This window comes from Vanellus vanellus, assembly GCF_965231255.1.
Source record: "Vanellus vanellus genome assembly, chromosome: 1".
NCBI classification, from domain to species: domain Eukaryota; kingdom Metazoa; phylum Chordata; class Aves; order Charadriiformes; family Charadriidae; genus Vanellus; species Vanellus vanellus.
In genome coordinates this window covers 51713707-51732066 of record NC_138905.1, presented here as the reverse complement: position 1 = coordinate 51732066, position 18360 = coordinate 51713707, and the positions used below count along the sequence as shown (strand labels likewise).

General features: G+C 41.0%; 1 protein-coding gene across 2 annotated transcripts in view; it reads right to left on the bottom strand.

Moving 5' to 3' along the window:
• Window positions 1-241: 241 nt before the first annotated feature.
• VEZT (vezatin, adherens junctions transmembrane protein) overlaps window positions 242-18360 on the bottom strand; it is a 64097-nt gene continuing 45978 nt past the window's right edge. For both annotated transcript variants that reach the window (XM_082496905.1, XM_082496906.1), the window contains exons 8-12: window positions 17176-17507; window positions 16336-16529; window positions 6286-6386; window positions 4894-5101; window positions 242-925 (exon numbers count right to left, since the gene is read on the bottom strand). In XM_082496905.1, coding sequence (XP_082353031.1) covers window positions 342-925; window positions 4894-5101; window positions 6286-6386; window positions 16336-16529; window positions 17176-17507 — 1419 coding nt within the window. In that variant the 3' untranslated portion in view covers window positions 242-341. The remainder of the gene's footprint in view (window positions 926-4893; window positions 5102-6285; window positions 6387-16335; window positions 16530-17175; window positions 17508-18360) is intronic.

Sequence of the window (18360 nt, the reverse complement as noted above, 5' to 3'; positions counted from 1 at the left end):
ATTCAAGACATTGGTTTTCCTTCTTTTTAGAAAAAAAAAACGACCACAATACATTATAATATAAATAAATAAAACAGAAAACATAAAGGTAAGTTCCAAAACCCACCACTAGGATCTTAAAAAGGCAACAGCCAACTATTTCTTGGATGCAGCCTAAACTTCTCTTACCTGCAAATTCTCAATATACTGAGAAGTCCTATTTAGTGTATCAGACTTAGGGAACAAGATGTATTATATTTACGTCTCCTTTTTTTTTCCAGTATTTTCATTTTCAACCCCCAACCTTAGGTTTTTTTCCATCAAATTGCCTGCTGTTGGTTTAACAAAGTTCAGCTCAGAACTTATAATTTTCCTTCACTTTCAGAGCCTCTATCTTCATTCTCACAGTCTCCCACAAGGTCTTCATGCTCCTCTGTCTTCTCTTCCTCCTCCTCCTCCTCCTCTTCCTCTGCATCTCCAAAAGTCTCTTCTTGCATTGTAGTAAAAGTGAAAGACCTGGCAGCAACTTGTGCAGCCAGCCCAGATGTGAAATTTAAATCTGTTGATATGCGGAGCTGGGCCAGCCTATGCTTGATTTTTGACTGTAATACATCCTTAGAGGGAGACTGTGAAACCTCTACTCCATCCATATCGCTCGGCTTGAGTTCTTCAACTTCCCCTTCGTGCTGATAACACATTCTTTCTTCAGCCCCTGTAGAAATACCTTCATCAGTAGTACTGTCTTTGTTTTTCTCCATCTCAGGATCTTCATACAAATATTCTGTCCTGCTTTTATCAGCAGCATCCACTTTTGGATTAGAGTCTTTTTCTTCTGATTTATCACAACTTTGGCTGCAGTCCTGCTTTTCTGTATCTGAATTCATATGTGATTCCAAATTTTTTAGTAGCTTCAGTGGTTCTACAGGAGACAAGGGTGTCACTGCAGCTTAAAAAGGGGGAAAAAAAAAAAGATAACTAAAAGCAAGCTGCTATATATAAGTAATTTATTTGTGTCTGAAAAGATGCAATATTGTAAGGGTCAAAACAGCTTAAAAAAAACCCAAAACAACAGAAACAAAAAACACAATAAAACAAAACTTAAAATAAAACAGTGTTTTCTAATCACAAAGCTGAAGCAAAATGCGATAACTATTTGGTGAAACTATTCCTTAAAATCTGTGACGTAGAGACAGCACAAAATTGATGATGTTTAAAACCAACATCAAACACAAACGATGCATTCAATGTTAAAGTAAAAAGCAAGGAAAGCTACTGCACTGTATACAGATTTGAACTGTCTTCGTTTTAAACAACAGTTTAGCTAATCCAATAAAGACAGCTGTTACACAAAAAAGTCCTTATAGGCAATATCCGATCTCATACATCACAACATATAAATACAACACATATTCATACAGTCAGGTGTCCTCACAAATAAAGTGTGGTTTAATTTAGCCTCTCTTGAAGTTAGTAGCAGCAGCGAGTCCCATTGCCAGCAACGGGATGCTTGCCAGGAAGTCTCTCCTCCCAGTGTTAAGGGTTAGTATAACTCGGTACAATCACTCCTTGAAGAACAGACGTCTTTCTTTTTAAGAAAACGATATAATGTCCATTTCCAAGTAACAGATTCCCTAAACTGCAGTAGCTTCATTAGAGTAGCAGCACGAACATAAATGAGAGCGGCAACAGCAGATTCCCAAGTGGCATTTCCCTTTCTAATTCCATTCTGACTTTACCCCTGTAAGCAGAGATGAAAATAACTCTGGGAAATATACAAACTTTTCACGGGAAACAAAATTTACGGTATTAGGATTTTTCCATTGCATCCTATTTCAGTAATATTTACTTTAGCTAGCTGAAGGCAGGCGCATCATTATGGTTATCACATTGATAATTATTGTTATACGCACACTGAAAGACTGTGGTTTCGAATTTGTATTGCATTGTTTGTTTTAAAACCTTATATACCGAAGGAGCGCTGCACCAGACTCATCTCAATTGTTATTAGGGTAGGTCTTTCCCCATCTTGTAAAAAATATGCTGCTGCTTACTTCTGCCCATTAGCTTGAGGAGGCAGGAATAGGCACAGTAATCTTATCATTTGGGAGCAAACTTGTTGCCTACTTCCTCCAATGAATACTTCCAAAATCAAAATTTCTTGAAAAAGGAATAGATAGTTCAGATTGGTAGCTGGCCAATTTCTGAGTTGATTAGTTAATAAGCTCTGTCTTCATCAATTCTCAGAGCGTAGTTTTCCAAAACTGAGAAACAGCTGTATAAGAAGTGTTGTATGGACAAGGTGGGAGAAGGGGAAACAGCTGGGTACAACGAAACCACTGACAGAATGAACTTTTTTGGGGGGAGAGGTTAGGGGAAAGGCTAGAAGTGATTTTGCACCAGAAGAAAGCTGTTTTACAATGCTTGAAAAATGAAAACGAAGCCACTAACAACTTCATGGACCTCCTCAAAAACAATTCCATTTTATTGGCTGCCAAAGGACCAAAAATATAAGCTCACCTACACTTCCATAAATTACTTACCGCCCAGACTGTAAGCAGTATTACCATGGTGCTGGGCCTGGGCAAATTTGCTTTGGTCTGGTGCCCTGCTAAGATGATGTTTTTCTTCTGGAACACAACCTGTCATCTCCAGTTGACTTCATGCTGTGTTCTCTAGACGTACAAACTTGTTTGGAGCTGACCTCTTTTATGTGGAAACCCTCACCAGCCCCTTCTTCAACGAACAAAAAACCCTAACAAATCAGAATGAGTTGCTTGGTGCCTTGACTAACAGATTAAAGCCTTTGAATATTTCAGGATCTTTTTTCACTATAATCACAAGTTAGGAGAACACAGGATTTCTGGAATGCAATCGTCCTGTAAAAGCAAGATTTAAGAGGGGTATGGAAAAGTGTGATATCACAGCCATCCATTGGCTTGAGTCAATGGGTACAAGAATATGAGCCTTTCTGAGTTTAAATCTTCAAGATAAAGCAAGCCACAAATGTGGAAAGCACAGCTCACAAAAATGTTTCTTCACGGAATGACTCGTGCGCATGGATAAATTAAAAAGCACAGCTGTAACATGCCAGGGTCCATTACGTCATATTTAACTGTCTTCTGTTTCTTTTGAAGAAATAATGAAGAAATTCCTTAAAAAACAGTAGAATATGTTATGTCTACTGTCCATAACAGTCTTTCAGATTAGACACACGCAGTCTCTGAGCCAAAAGGAGAAAATATTAATTACTTTCATGAACTACCCTCATGTTTTCCAGTTTTGTATAGGACGGAAGTAATCAATGATTAGTCCTAGGCAGCTGGAGGAAATCAAACTTTCCTCCCTCCCACTAATGAATCTCTAATTCTAAACCAATGTAGTATCTATACATGGAATGGAAAGGAACCAACATGAGCCACAAAGGCTTTCAGGTGAACAGTTATTGAAGACTACAGGAGTCAGCTGACTCTTTCCAGCTATGGCCACAAATGGCCTGAGGACTTACTGATGTGGAAAGGTATCAGTTGCTAACCTAGATAAGGAAATATCCTATGCAAGTGCTCCTGATAAGAACCCTTTCTGCAGAAGTCACTAGATCTGCCAAGACTTGAACTGGAGGTAGGATTCCTTCCTTCTCCCTTCAACAGAGAGGAAAGGAAGACTTGAAGAGATTTATGTGAAGAGTTGTGTGGTGTCACATCTAATACCAGAATGATAATACAGAAATCCTACTCTTGAGCAGACTCTGATGCAATCTGATGTCTTAGGTTTTTTTAACTCAACCAGCAGAGAAGTCAATACGAATGGCCACATGATTTCTTTTACCATAGTTGTAGCTAAATGGACATAAAGAAGAAAGTTGTGAAGAACACATGTTTTTGTGGATTGTATGTCAAGAGAAACAGTCTTATAAATAGGTATGGTCTGTCACTGTGTTCTCACTAAATTACTGAAAGACACAATCCGTGGTCTTTTTTTCTGGTAGACGCTGGCAGAGGCAGAATCCTTGAATATGTTGCCAGACTTGAGGGTTGTTTTTCCTAACAAAGAACATGAATTTTTTTAGAGGGCTTTTCCTAACCTGTTTTTAAGAGGAAGGAGTGAAAATGAGAAAAAAAAAGGGAAAAAGGAAAAGACAAACTACTGCCAATTTTAAAGACAAAAAAATCAAACAGGTCAAGCGATGAAAAGAATGTAGTTGTATCCAGTCTTATTGCTGGAACAGAGACAGACTGTCTTGTTGAGGCAAGAGAAATTTTCATATTCCTGCCTTCAAGTGCAAGTGGATGGAGCTACCCAGCAGTCCTCAGAGTTACTAAATGCTAGTTTGGAAGAACTCTTCTTGTTAGGTTTTTGGTTTGTGTTTGTATTTGGTTTTGTTTTTGTTTTTGTAAACATATGCTGTATACTCACTCTCTCATGGAAACAAAAGCCAGTCTTACTCTTCTATGAGCCTTTAATATTTCAAAGTCTAGCTCTTCGCTTTAACCTATATTTTTTTGTAAGTCTGCGATAATTTCTGATGGTTTATTTAAATTCTGAAAAGTAATTTATTTATGCATCCTGATTAAAATTCATATTTACTGGAAAGCCATAAAAGAAAAGTCAGTTCAGTTTGCATGGTTTATAGCCTGACAGTTCTCTTTATGCTTTCTTAATATTTTGTGTTTAATATCATAGTTCAGTATTGTGTTTAGAGCCAAATTCCCATTTCTCTGAGCTCTTTTCAATACATAGTAAAATGACTGCTACAAGTAATACAAAGAGATGGAATAGCAAACTAAGGCCACACAGCTCTATCAAAGGCACTACTATAGCTAAGCACTGTCCGAATTCTAACATAGTCAGAAGCTGATGGCAAACAGACACCTATCCTTCCTTAGAAAGGAATTAATTTTCAAAAGCAATGCTTACCATGGTCACTGAATAGCAGCTGTTTCCATTTCTGTCTTTCTATTTCTGAAGCTTTAAATCCCAGTACAGATTTCAATTCTTGTAACACCCTCTTAGATTCTTGTCTCTCTCGTTCTTGTCTCTCTCTTTCTTCCTGGGAAAAGTAGTAAAAATCTTCCCTTTTGTATTCATTCTCCGTATCTGAATAATCAACATATGCTTCCAATTCCTAAAGAAAGAAAGAAAGAAAAAAAATGTTGATCTTCACTGTCAGTGTAGACCCTGTCCTACAATCTGATGCATGATCAAGTGATCTCAACACAAGCCAACCACAGTAAAAGGATGGAGCTTTGTTGAGCAGAGCCAGTGGATCTGACACTGGTCTTAGTTATATTTGTATAATTTTGGAGCAAGTCCACTCATTGACAGTTAATATTACTGCAACCACCTAAGATTTACTTTCATACATAAGCATGATCAAGTGATATACCTTGAAAATGGGAGTCCATTTCCTAATAATTACATGTGGAAATAAGCAATGCTAATGCTGGTTTCTTTTTTTATTTTTTTCCAATTTACACCGTAAGCATTTCTTCCTCAGTCAGGCATCTTGCTAATTTAACTTATGTAAATCCTTATTAAGGGGATGTTGAGAATAGCAAACTCCTACTCTTATTGGCTTACAAGCACGAAAAAACAGAGCTCCATTTATGTCACAACAGATAGCCAGTAAAGTTATTAGTCCTGGCTCTTTCATATGGAAAAGAGTCTAGAAAGAATGTGTGTGGGGTATGCTTGGGAGAAGGCAATGGAGGGACAGAGCAGAGCATGGGTGTTCAATCTGCTTTCAGAACACATCTGTCACTCAGTTCTGGGATGAAGGAGGCCAGTCTCTCTTCACGACGGCCCAACCATCACACAGGAGCTTCCCAAACAACACAAAACTGTTCAGTGTCACAGTCTATTTTAGGTATCCAAAAATGCAGAGATTACTCAAACTGAATACAACCTGGTTTGTTCTGGGGCTTGTTCCTTTTGTGGCTGTGACAGTTCATCTAACAACATGCAAGCAGGACTCTCTTTTATATACCACCTTTTAGTGAGCTACTCTTTTTTTCCTATATTACTCTGATTGGTGTTGCTGCTCTCCTTTTGTCACTTATTTCTAATGATATATATGAGAAGAAGTGAACGCTAGTGCTCTTTTTTCCATGATGGGATGTACCTCCCCATTGAACAGCAAAAGGAATAGACATCTTTATTTTTTTATACGTCCAATTATGAAATGGCACTAGCTACCTACTTGATCTGTCTTGGCAAGACAAGAAGGTCATTGCACAAGCAACTGAAAAAGGAACAGATACAGCAAACTAGCCCCGATTATTATTTTAAATGGTTCTATTTTCTTTTTACCTGCTCTTCAGGGATTGGATCTTTGTTTTCTATGTATATGGCAGGCTGTGTTAAAGGTACTGTAGTACGCTGTAGGTTGTCACAGGAAACTTCAAGTTTGCCTTTAGGGGGAAAGAAGAAAAAGGATTAAAAAAAGAAAAAGACTGAGTGTTGAAGGATGGTTTTGACTCACTCAGGCAGGATCTGGGCATTGTCATTAGGGAGGACTGGTATACACAAAAAAAATAGTGAGTCGCCTAGTTAGAATACATTGAAACACTGTGTTAGAGAGCACTTAAATAACTTAGCTGTTTTGATATAAGCTGGGTCTGATTAAACTTATCTTGAAATACTTCAGCTAACAAATCTCAACATTTTTATAGACTGAAAACCTGCAGATGGCAAGAAAAATTGTTAAAACCAGAAAAGAGACTTGGTGCCCAAGTTTAAAAAGAGAAGTAAAACAGTAAAATTAGAGGCAAATCAGCTTAAAATCATTGGGAAATACTGGAAGAAATAATTAAGCAAAATTTACAGAAAGCTACCTGGAAGGTAGCAAGGAGATAAGCAACAGCCAGTGGGGGTTTGTTGAGAACAGAAGATGTCAAATCACTCCAATTTCATTTTCCAATGCAGTAACAGGTCTTATGACTAGAAAGAAGCCAAAGACATGCTGCATTTTGTTTTCAGTTTGGCTTTTGACACAGTGTCATCACATACTCATAAGCAAAATGCATAGGCTGTGAGAAGTTGCTATTAAGTGCACAGAACAGTCTCTTGGACAATCAGATGTAGTTACCATTTTCAGACAGGAACAATATATTGAGGGAGGATTTGTCTCGAGTCCAATACATTTTAATATTTCCAATGGGTAAAAGAAAAGTGCTTCAGCTCATTAAATCTGCTGACATTGGGATAATCAGCAAGGATACTGAAGGGCACAATTAGAATCGAAAATAATACCGGAAAATCAGGGATACAGCCCAGGAAGTGGATTTCAGATACAGCAGTTTGGTGACAGTGGCTGCAAATTTTTGTGCTTTGGAATAGTCAAATGCACAAATACATGACAACTGACTGAACAGCACCACTGAGAAAAAGATGTGAGGAGCCTAGTAGTCAACTATACCCTGCTGCAAGCAAAAATCCAAACTACACACTAGTACATATAAACAGCAGCACTGACTGTTAGACACGTGAAATTACATTTCTCCTATGGCACTGGTCAGGATATGGATGGAACATAGCACCCAGTCTGGGGCTCCTTCATTCAATAATATTGTGGACCTGCTAGAGGGAGTCTGAAGGAAAACTGGAAATGATCAGAGGACTAAATAAAGCATAGTCATCAGGGTAGAGTTGAAGGATACAGAGTCATGTAGAGAAGACAGAAAGAAACTTATTAACTCACTTCAAAAATGTAAGAGCTATAAAGAGGAAACGGATTTCCATTGTGGGTGGATCAAAAGTACCGCTTTTAAATTGCAGCAAGAGATATTTATATTTAGTAATAACTTTCTACTGGTAATGAAGTTAAGTGCTGGAACAGATGCCTAGAAATACTGTAAAATGTCTCTAAAGAGAGGTTTTTAAGAACAGGTAAACAACATTTGCTCACAAACACTAATTTACCTTTGAGAAGGGAAATGGGCTAGACGACCTCACCAAGCCCCACCTATCCTATTTTCAATTTCTAATCTATACGTTGAATACTTAGAGATGGTATTCTGAAAGTAGGCAGTTCACATTAATGACAATTTTAGTGGTGCTCAGTTACCCACTTTTGCAAACAAGGAAAGTATGCAATTCCCTAGTTGCCTGGGCTGAGCTAAAGATTCCAGAACTATCTAAATGCAAAGTTTAAAAGAAAGGTGAGGTATGTAGTGAAATTTGAAGTGGAAAATTGACGTGAGACATTTATTTTGTAGATATCAAGACCCCTTGTCCATTACATAACTCTGCCTTGTAATAAAAACATTTTAATAATGTTTAATTTAATAATAATAATGACAGCAGGAATAGAAAATGCTCTTGAAGGTATGAAGAGAAATTTGGAAGACTATATGGAAGTTACCAATTTAAAGCTCGCCTTCCCAAATCAGAGGAGTAAACCAGCTGCTCTAATATGTACAGACTGTTCTGCCACCTATGGTGGGATGATACAATTGCTAAGGATATGCTTCAAGATCACGACTTCACAGTGTTTAACGAAAAATGCTGCTGCAGTGGACCAAAGGACTGCAAGATCCAGGAGCTTACAGCAGAGTACTATGGCCTTGCTTTTATAAATATCTAAAAAAGTTGTATACATTTGCAAAGACAGAGACAGTTTAAAAGGAAAAAGGAGGGAATTTAAACAGTTTGAGGGATATTGTTTCAAAGATCATTAAAACAACACTGTAACTAGCCATGAAGGGTATCCCATTCTGTAATATTAGCAGCAGATTACTACATGCTTAAATTGTTGAGGCCTTAAGTGCTAAGTCAGTTTTATCAGGGATAAAAAAAGGTGAAAGAATAAAGAGAAGATGGCTGAAAGTCTAGAATCAACTCATGTTGGATATGAGCAAAGATCTATATGTAGATCAATGACTGGCAAGTCTATCATTGCCCGGTGAATTTAAGTGGAAGTGAATTCCCCTCAAGGTGCTAAAGCCCCACTTCTCTCATGCTGTATTCTGTATCTGACAGGATCGGTGACTAACAGCACTGGTTCTAGAAATACACCAGGTCCTGTAAACAAAGCAGCCAAACGGCATTCCCTAAATAACCATATACTATAATATCTGCTAGTATCACCACCCATGAAAGGCTGATGGGAGTGTATGAATGTTCAATCAGTTGGACTTAAAGGCTTTGCTTTGACAGAGTTTGACATAATGAATTATTTAATGCAGCTGTAAGAAATAAGAAGCTTGCTTTAACACAGCATGATTTAGGGCAAGAAGCATGCAGTGCCTGCTGAAGAAGACTCATCTGTTTATACAGAAAATAATTAAAGATATGCAAAACTGCTCTGAAAATAAGTGATAGGCAGCTACGTAGGATGCCACAACTAGGATAGCCCACAGTTCAAAACAGCTCTTTAGTGGCTGGAAACTTTCAACTCCTGTTTCAACAGCAGCACTCCAACGCTGAACGGACCAATGTGTTCCCAGTTTCTTCCTCTCTGTGGAGCAATGTGGGCCCTTTGCTGCTGTAACTGCTGAGCTGACTTCTGCTTCTCATGGAAGGAAACCTTTATGTGCTGAGAGCAGTAGGAACCAAGAAGGACAAGCAAAGATACATTTTTGCTCAGTATATAAACATGGTAAGAGTGAAACCTAAGCAAACAGTAAATTTAAATACTGGATCCATTTTGTATTTATAGATGAAGAAGCAAAAAGACTTATTTTGTTTAAATACTAAGCACAATTATGAGATACTGCTAAAAATATTTAACAAATATATACAGCTTTTATGTAATGAAATATTTCTTCTCAAAACTGGGTCTAAGCCATCAGAAATAGCTCCCTGTTTAACAGTGTTCATAACTGACACTGCTCTACTGGTTGATGTAGTTAGTTGAACCAAAGATCTATTGCAGCAAAAGTGCTGCACATCCACTTAGATACAATGTTCTACTACCATGGGGTTCTCACTACAGCTCTTGTAAAAAGATGCATTTGGTTTTGGATAATAGTGCAGAAAGACAAAAGAAAGATGTGCTTAGCTGCTATATTATTTCAGCAGGAAGGTATCTTCTTCTAAAGAGCTTTCAGGAAGCATTGGGGAAAAAAAGAGATAATTTAATGAACTAATTCAGGTAATCATGACAGACAGGCCAGCTGTTAAGATTTGTAGAAAGACGGCAGAAGAATTAAGCTTGATTTCACGCAGAGCTTGAAAAGATCAACTCACAGAAGCTGGACTGCTTAGAAATATATCAGGAAAGTCAAATGTAGTCAGATAAAAATAGTTTTCAATGACCAACATAATTTAAAGGTAGCTCCTGTGAAGTAATTCAGTAAACTTGTTGCAAAATAGAATTCAACCCCAGCACATTTCCAGAAAAGTCGCTTGAACAAAAGTGAAAATGAAGGATTTTTAATTTTTTATTTCCCACGCAATCCCTCCCTTCTAGATCACACACTAGGTTATTTTTGTACTGAACTTTAAAAGGAAGCAAGTTATAATAAAAGTGCCTGCTATGAAATTTGTACACAAACTAAAAATAAAACTAAAATAACTAAAATAACTAAAAATAAAATAACTAAAACTAAAATAAACTAAAATAACTCTGGCGTGCAGTCTAGAAAGAACATTTAAGGAAAGGGGAAACAAAGCTTAGTGGAACTGACGGTTGTGGAGGGCATCAACAAAACACAACAGGCTAGCACATGCAAATGTATCAGACGACAACTAATATCCTCATAGGTTGTCTTATGCAGCACTGAGAGGGAAGTTGTAAGACTAGACTATCAGGCAAAGTACACACAAATTTGGTTATACCGTGCCTGGACCTGCACAGAGCCTGCATCAGGTCTCCCGGTGCTCCCAGTTCTGATGTAAGAATGAACACGATCAGCGTGCACTCCTCTAGGCCCACAGCAATATTCATCCATCTACTGCGCATCCCACCCATACACCATTAAAACCTTAGCTCACTACAAATTTGGATTTCTGTAGGTAACTTGCTCATACCCCAAAGTCATAATTTTCCTGATGCAGTCTCCATTACGAGCATTATTCAGATGCTGGCCTGTGCCTTCCTGGGACAGTAAAAAAGTGCCTGGAAAAAGCTCCGTTTTACTAGTTAGAGGAAAGGGAGCAGCCAGAAATGGACAGATTATGCATGTCAACTCCTGGCTACATGGCTGGTGCCGTCGTGAGGCTTTTGGCTTTTATGACAACGGGACATTCTTTGATGAGTATGGCTTGTTAGAGAAGGATGGGATCCACCTGCCTAGAAGAGGCAAGGGAATCTTTGGCAGCAGGATGGCCAACTTGGTGAGGTGGGCTTTAAACTGAAAGACTCGGGGGGTGGGGTCCAAGATGGCAATGCTCACACCATCGTATCCAACTGGGGAATAAGCCAGGCCAACCACAGCAGCAACAAATGTTCCTTAGCTGACTCCCAAGAAGAGATCCAGAAGTCCAACCATCTCAAGGGTGTGTATGGCTGTGGTGGATCCTCTTGTACCCCTCTAGGTAAACCTGTATGCTCAATTACCTCTCTGAAATGCCTGTACACCAACGCACACAGCATGGGGGATAAGCAGGAAGAACTAGAGATCTGTGTGCAGTTTTGGGGCCATGATGTCATTGCAATTACAGAGACATGGTGGGATAGCTCTCATGATTGGAATGCTGTCATGGATGGCTATGTACTTTTTAGGAAAGCAACACTAGTGGGACAAGGTGGTGGAGTTGCTCTTTACATGAGAGAGCAACTGGAATGTATCAAGCTCTGCCTAGGGGTGGATGAAGAACATGTTGAGAGCTTATGGGTAAGAACTAAGGGACAGGTTAATATGGGAGACACTGTTGTGGGTGTTTACTACAGACTACTGGATCAGGAAGGGGAAGTCGATGAGGCCTTCTAAAGACAGCGGGAAATAGCCTCATGACCACAGGCCCTGGTTCACATGGGCAACTTCAACCACCCTGATATTTGCTGGAAAGGCAAAACAACCAGGCATACACAGTCCAGGAGGTTTCTGCAGAGCACTGATGGTAACTTTTTGACACAGGTGGTGGAGTAACCAACGAGGAGACATGCGCTGCTGGACCTTACGCTGGCAAACAAAGAAGGACTAGCTGGGGATGTGAAGTTTGGGGGTAGCCTTGGCTTCAGTGACCATGAGATGGTGGAGTTCAGGATCCTGCATGGAAGAAGCAGGGCAAAAAGTAGAATTACAACCCTGAACTTCAGGAGAGCTGACTTTGGCCTCTTCAAAGAGGAGGAATCCCATGGACTAAGGCTCTAGAAGCAAGGGGGGTGCAAGAGAGCTGGTTAATATTCAAGCACCACTTCCTCCAAGCTCAAGATCGGTGCATCCCAATGGGTAAGAAATCAGGCAAAGGAGGCAGGAAACCTGCATGGATCAGCAAGGAGCTTCTGGAAAAACTCAGATGGAAGAAGGAAGTTTACAGAATGTGGAAAAAGGGACTGGCCACTTAGGAGGAATATAGGAATGTTGTCAGAGTTTGCAGGGATGAAATGAGGAAGGCTAAGGCCCACTTGGAATTAAACCTGGAAATGGATGTCAAGGACAATAAGAAGGGCTTCTTCAAGTACATCAGTAGTAAAAGAAAAGTAGGGAAAATGTGGGCCCGCTGCTGAATGAGGTCGGTGCCCTGGTGATGGAGGATGCAGAGAAGGCGGAGTTAGTGAAGGCCTTCTTTGCTTCAGTCTTTACTGCTAAGGCGGCTCTCAGGAATCCCAGACCCTGGATATGAGAGAGAGAGCCTGGAGAAAGAAAGACCCTTCCTTGATCGAGGAGGATTGGGTTAGAGATCATTTAGGCAAACTCAACACTCACAAATCCATGGGCCCTGATGGGATGCACCCACGAGTGCTGAGGGAGCTGCCAGATGTTATTGCAAAGCTACTCTCCATCATCTTTGAAAGGTCATGGAGAATGGGAGAGGTGCCTGAGGACTGGAGGAAAGCTAATGTCACGCCAGTCTTCAAAAGGGGCAAGAAGGAGGACCCGGGGAACTACAGACCGGTTAGTCTCAACTCTGTCCCTGGGAAGGTAATGGAGCGACTCATTCTGGATGTCATCTCCAGACACGTTGAGGAACAGGAAGTTATTGGAAGTGGTCAACATGGATTTACCAAGGGTAAATCATGCTTGACCAATCTGATAGCTTTCTATGATGTTATAACTGGTTGGCTGGATGAGGGGAGAGTCGTAGGTGTCATCTACCTTGACTTTAGCAAGGCTTTTGACACTGTCTCCCATAACATCCTCATAAGGAAGCTGAGGAAGTATGGGCTAGATGAGGTGACAGTGAGGTGGATTGAGAGTTGGCTGCGGGACAGAACTCAGAGGGTTGTGATCAGCGGCACAGAGTCTAGTTGGAGGCCTGTAACCAGTGGTGTCCCCCAGGGGTCAATACTTGGTCCAATTTTGTTTAATATATTCATTAATAACCTGGATGAGGGGACAGAGTGTATCCTCAGCAAGTTTGCTGATGATACCAAACTGGGTGGGGTGGCTGACACCCCAGAGGGCCGTGCTGCCATCCAGCGTGACCTGGACAGGCTGGAGAGCTGGGCAGAGAAGAACCTAATGAGGTTCAACAAAAGCAAGTGCAAGGTCCTGCACCTGGGGAGGAAGAATGCTAGGCACCAGTATAGGTTAGGGGTGGACCTGCTGGGAAGTAGCTCGGAGGAGAAGGATCGGGGGGTTGTGGTAGACAGTAAACTATCCATGGCCCAGCAATGTGCCCTTGTTGCCAAAAAGGCCGATGGAATCCTGGGCTGCATAGAGAAGAGTGTGGCCAGTAGGTCGAGGGAGGTCATTCTCCCCCTCTACTCTGCACTGGTGAGGCCACAACTGGAATACTGTGTCTAGTTTTGGGCTCCCCAGTTCAAGAGGGACAGGGAACTGCTGGAGTGAGTCCAGCGAAGGGCAACTAAGATGATTAAGGGCTTGGAGCATCTGCCTTATGAGGAAAGGCTGAGAGAGCTGGGACTCTTTAGCCTGGAGAAGAGAAGGCTGAGGGGAGACCTTATTATGGCGTACAAGTATCTAAAGGGTGGGTTGAAGGAGGATGGAGCCAGGCTCTTTTCAGTGGTTCCCAGTGACAGGACGAGGGGTAATGGGTACAAGTTAGAACACAGGAAGTTCCGTTCAAATACACGGAAAAACTTCTTTAAGGTTCAGGTGACAGAGCACTGGCACAGGCTGCCCAGGGAGGTTGTGGAGTCCCCTTCTCTGGAGATTTTCAAGACCCGCCTGGATGCAGTCCTGAGTAATGTGCTGTGGGCAATCCTGCTTTAGCAGGGGAGTTGGACTAGATGATCTCTAGAGGTCCCTTCCAACTCTGAAAATTCTGTGATTCTGTGATTCTGTGTGAAACTACAGGCCAGTCAGCCTCACCGCCATCCCTGGAAAGGTGATGCAACAGCTCACCCTGGATGTCATCTCTAAGCATGTAGAGGAAGAGAAGGTTATCAGGAGAGGTCAACATGGATTCATCAAGGGGAAATCATGCTTGACTAAGCTGATAGCCTTCTATGACGGCATGACTGGCTGGGTGGATGAGGGGAGAGCAGTGGACATTGTTTACCTTGACTTCAGCAGGCTTTTGACACTGCCTTCCATAACATACTCATAGGTAAGCTTAGGAAGTGTGGGTTAGATGAGTGGACAGTGAGGTGGATCAAGAACTGGCTGAATGGCAGAGCTGAGAGGGTTGTGATCAGTGGCACAGAGTCTAATTTGAGGCCTGTCTTGTTCAATGTATTCATCAACAACCTGGATGAGGGGACAGAGTTTACCCTCAGCAAGTTTGCTGATGACACAAAACTGGGAGAAGTGGCTGACACTCCGGAAGGCTGTGCTGCCATACAGCAAGACCAGGACAGGCTAGACAGTTGGGCGGAGAAGTACCTAATGAAGTTCAACAAAGGCAAGTATAGGGTCCTGCACCTCAGGAGGAATAACCCCATGCACCAGCACAGGTTAGGGGTTGACCTGATGGAAAGCAGCTCTGCAGAGAGGGACCTGGGAGTACTGGTGGACAAGTTGACCATGAGCCAGCAATGTGGTCTTGTGGCCAAGAAGGCCAACGGTCTCCTGGGGTGTATTAAAAAGACTGTGGCCGGCAGGTCGAGGGAGGTTATCCTCCTCCTCTACTCTGCCCTGGTGAGGCCACATCTGGAGTACTGTGTCCAGTTCTGGGCTCCCCAGTTCAAGAAAGACAGGGAACTGCTGGAGAGACTCCAGTGGAGGGCTACAAAGATGATCCAGGGAATGGAGCACCTCTCTTCTGAGGAAAGACTGAGAGACCTGGGTCTGTTTTGCCTGGAGAAGAGAAGACTGAGAAGGGATCTCATCAATACTTATAAATACCTAAAGGGCAGGTGCCAAGAGGATGAAGCCCGACTCTTTTTCAGTGGTACCCAACAACAGGACAAGGGGCAATGGGCACAAACTGGAACACAGGAAATTCCCTCTCAACATCAGGAAAAACTTCTTTACTTTGAGGGTGACAGAACACTGGCACAGACTGCCCAGAGAGGTTGTGGAGGCTCCTTCTCTGGACATATCCCAAATCCGCCTGGACACGTTCCTGTCCAACCTGCTCTAGGTGAGCCTGCTTTGGCAAGGGGGTTGGACTAGATGACCTCCAAAGATCCCCTCCAACCCCTACCATTCTCTGATTCTGTGGAAAAGAAAGATTAGAAATTATAGGTTTAACTCCATGTCAGGAGAGCTTAAGTTCCCTTCCATTGTTTAAGCTAGATGTGATTCACAAGGAGAATAGCATGGGCAGTACAGGTCACTAAGGAGAGCGACATAAGGCAAAACGCTGTGATATGCTGCTCAGTATGACTTTTAACCACACAGAAAATTAGCTTGCTCTGTCTGAGAGAGCAGGCAAACAGGCATTATATGCTCAATACGTACTCTACAATTTAAAATGTTCCAGGAAATATCATTTTCAAGAAAGTTTCATGATAATGCCATTGTAATTTCAATTAACTATGGAATCTTTATGCAGTAAATAAATGAAAATCTCAAGGACAAGTCATCAAAATCCTACCCCTTCACATGTGATCCACCAATCAAAGGCAAAAAGCCACTATTGATCTATACCTGGAAATGTAACAATCTGAATCCACATGTCTAACAGACTGAGTTAGCATGTTTACACTTTTTGCTGAAACAAAAGCTTGAAGGTTATCATAATAAAAAAGTTTGACATATGTATATAGCTTTTCAAAGTGTATGGTTGTAGGACCTTCTTCAGCTAAAACTCCAATACACGGGCTGAACACTGCCTTTGATGCATTTGACCATTCCTTCTCTGAAGTGTATCCCATTAGTTGCTAAATTAATCTCTCACATTTACCTTTTTTATTTGGGTTTCTTCCACTCATTTTTTCCACCTGAGAAATGGCTTCTTCCCAGCAGCTGTTGCTTGCCTGGATATGAGGCTGAATAAACTTTAGTTTTTGTTCCAGAACCTGATGGGCTTCTGTTGTCAACTCAGGTGTCTCCTTAGTGCTAACAAGTTTTTCAAGTTCATCCTCAAGAATTATTACCCTAAGTGATGAGGAGATGAACAGAAATAAGTAATAATAAATATTTGACTTCACCATTCTTCCAAGTATTTCATTTGTTATCCTGTTATTTTCTTCAAGTTTTAAGAATCTAACTCAGTCAATTCCTCAAAGATGCCCCAAAATTTCAAAAATAAGATCCTTTTCTCCATGTCAAGATACATTGCTCACCTGCATTCATTACAGTAATTCTTATGTGTAAGATTAAAGGAGTAGGACAGTTTCAACTATTTCACCAAGGCAGTGATGAATCTTTAAAAATATTTATGAGGTAGCTACTACGAGCTGAACTTTCTTATAAAGCATTTGGTATGTTGCAAAATCAATAGAAGATAAGTATGTTTTTGGATTTTTTCAAGGGAGTGAAAAAAGCAAAGCAAGATCTTAATGTACTGCTTAGCTTTGGATTTTCACCAGATACTTAAAAAATAACCAGGAAACAATATGAGATCCCATAGTTAACCAAGGATCTTTGACCCCACGCTATGTAAAGATATGCCTATGACTGCAGTGACTATACATATCTGTCTTTTTGTTTTTAATCTGGCATACAAGCTGACAACCCAAAGAACTCAAGTCTGAAGCCTTCTTCCTACAGGCATAGTCTCTTAATTCATGTGTAAACTTACTCATTGAGCAGTGCCTTGAGATGAAGCTGCAAGCTGCGTACTGCTGTCTGAAGGCTGTTCAGCTCTCTTGACTTCTGCTTTGTTCTGGCTGGCCGTTCAAAACCCGACTGATGCTGAGTTTCAAAGTACCGATAAAACTCATAGCTTCGCTTAAGCTCCTCTAAGCAGGCAGCATGTGTGTGAGGTAGGCCTTGAGTCACATCAGACAAGATATGATGAGGCAGCCGTTCGGGGGAGACCAAGGGCTTGGGGGATGCGTTGGCTGGGGAGAGGAGCAGCACCAGCCTCCTGAAGAATTCTGAACTCTGCCCTACCCAGAGCTGGAAGAGGACCTGCAAAACAGGGTAGGGTTAGCTCTGTGCACCTGGGAAGACAGGCAGCCTCCAAAGTAAATGTACAGATAAACCATGGGAAAACATTCCTCAGCCAGCCACAGAACTTTGAAAAACTGAGAAAATCCACTGAATGTTTTTAAAGGGTATTCCAGACCATGTGAGTTTCAGACCTTGTGAACCTTAGGTGACAGTTAATTCTTTGATGAAGAATATTATACGCAATTATGCTCAGAAAGTTGTCAGAAGCCTAAAAACACATATTCTCATCAGGCAGTCTCATTACTTGCTATAATCTCCACATACCCTACAGCTCATAAAGGGCTGCCAAAATTCCAGTGGCAGCAAAGACATTTTTGCCTTTATAACACCAAGCTATCATTTCTGCAATCTACTAACTACTGCATTGCCCACACCCAACCTTGAATTGTTGAGTCTAATTGCACTGTAATTCAACAAAAAACATTCTACATCTGAGCTGCTAACTTTTTCCTTTTCTTCAGCCAAAGAGAGAAATTTCACCAGTGCCACTAAGGAGGAAAGACTTGTAAGAAGTGAATTTATTGACAATGTTATACACGGTATAAAAGAGGGCAGTCAATCTGGGAGCAAGAAAACCCACAATTTCAATTTCTCGAGAACTTACACTTCCAATGAAGTGAAAAGAACTGTTTTCTTTAGTTTAGAGAAGACTGTTGGCTCAGTAGACCATGACAGAACAGTAGAATCTTGTATTTTTAAAAAGAAAATGAAAGGTTATGACACTTTTCTCTACAATATTAGTCCTTTTTAAAAGGAATCAACTGTAGGTGAGGATGAGGTGTAATCTGAAATCTGTTCTCAAGCATTTCAG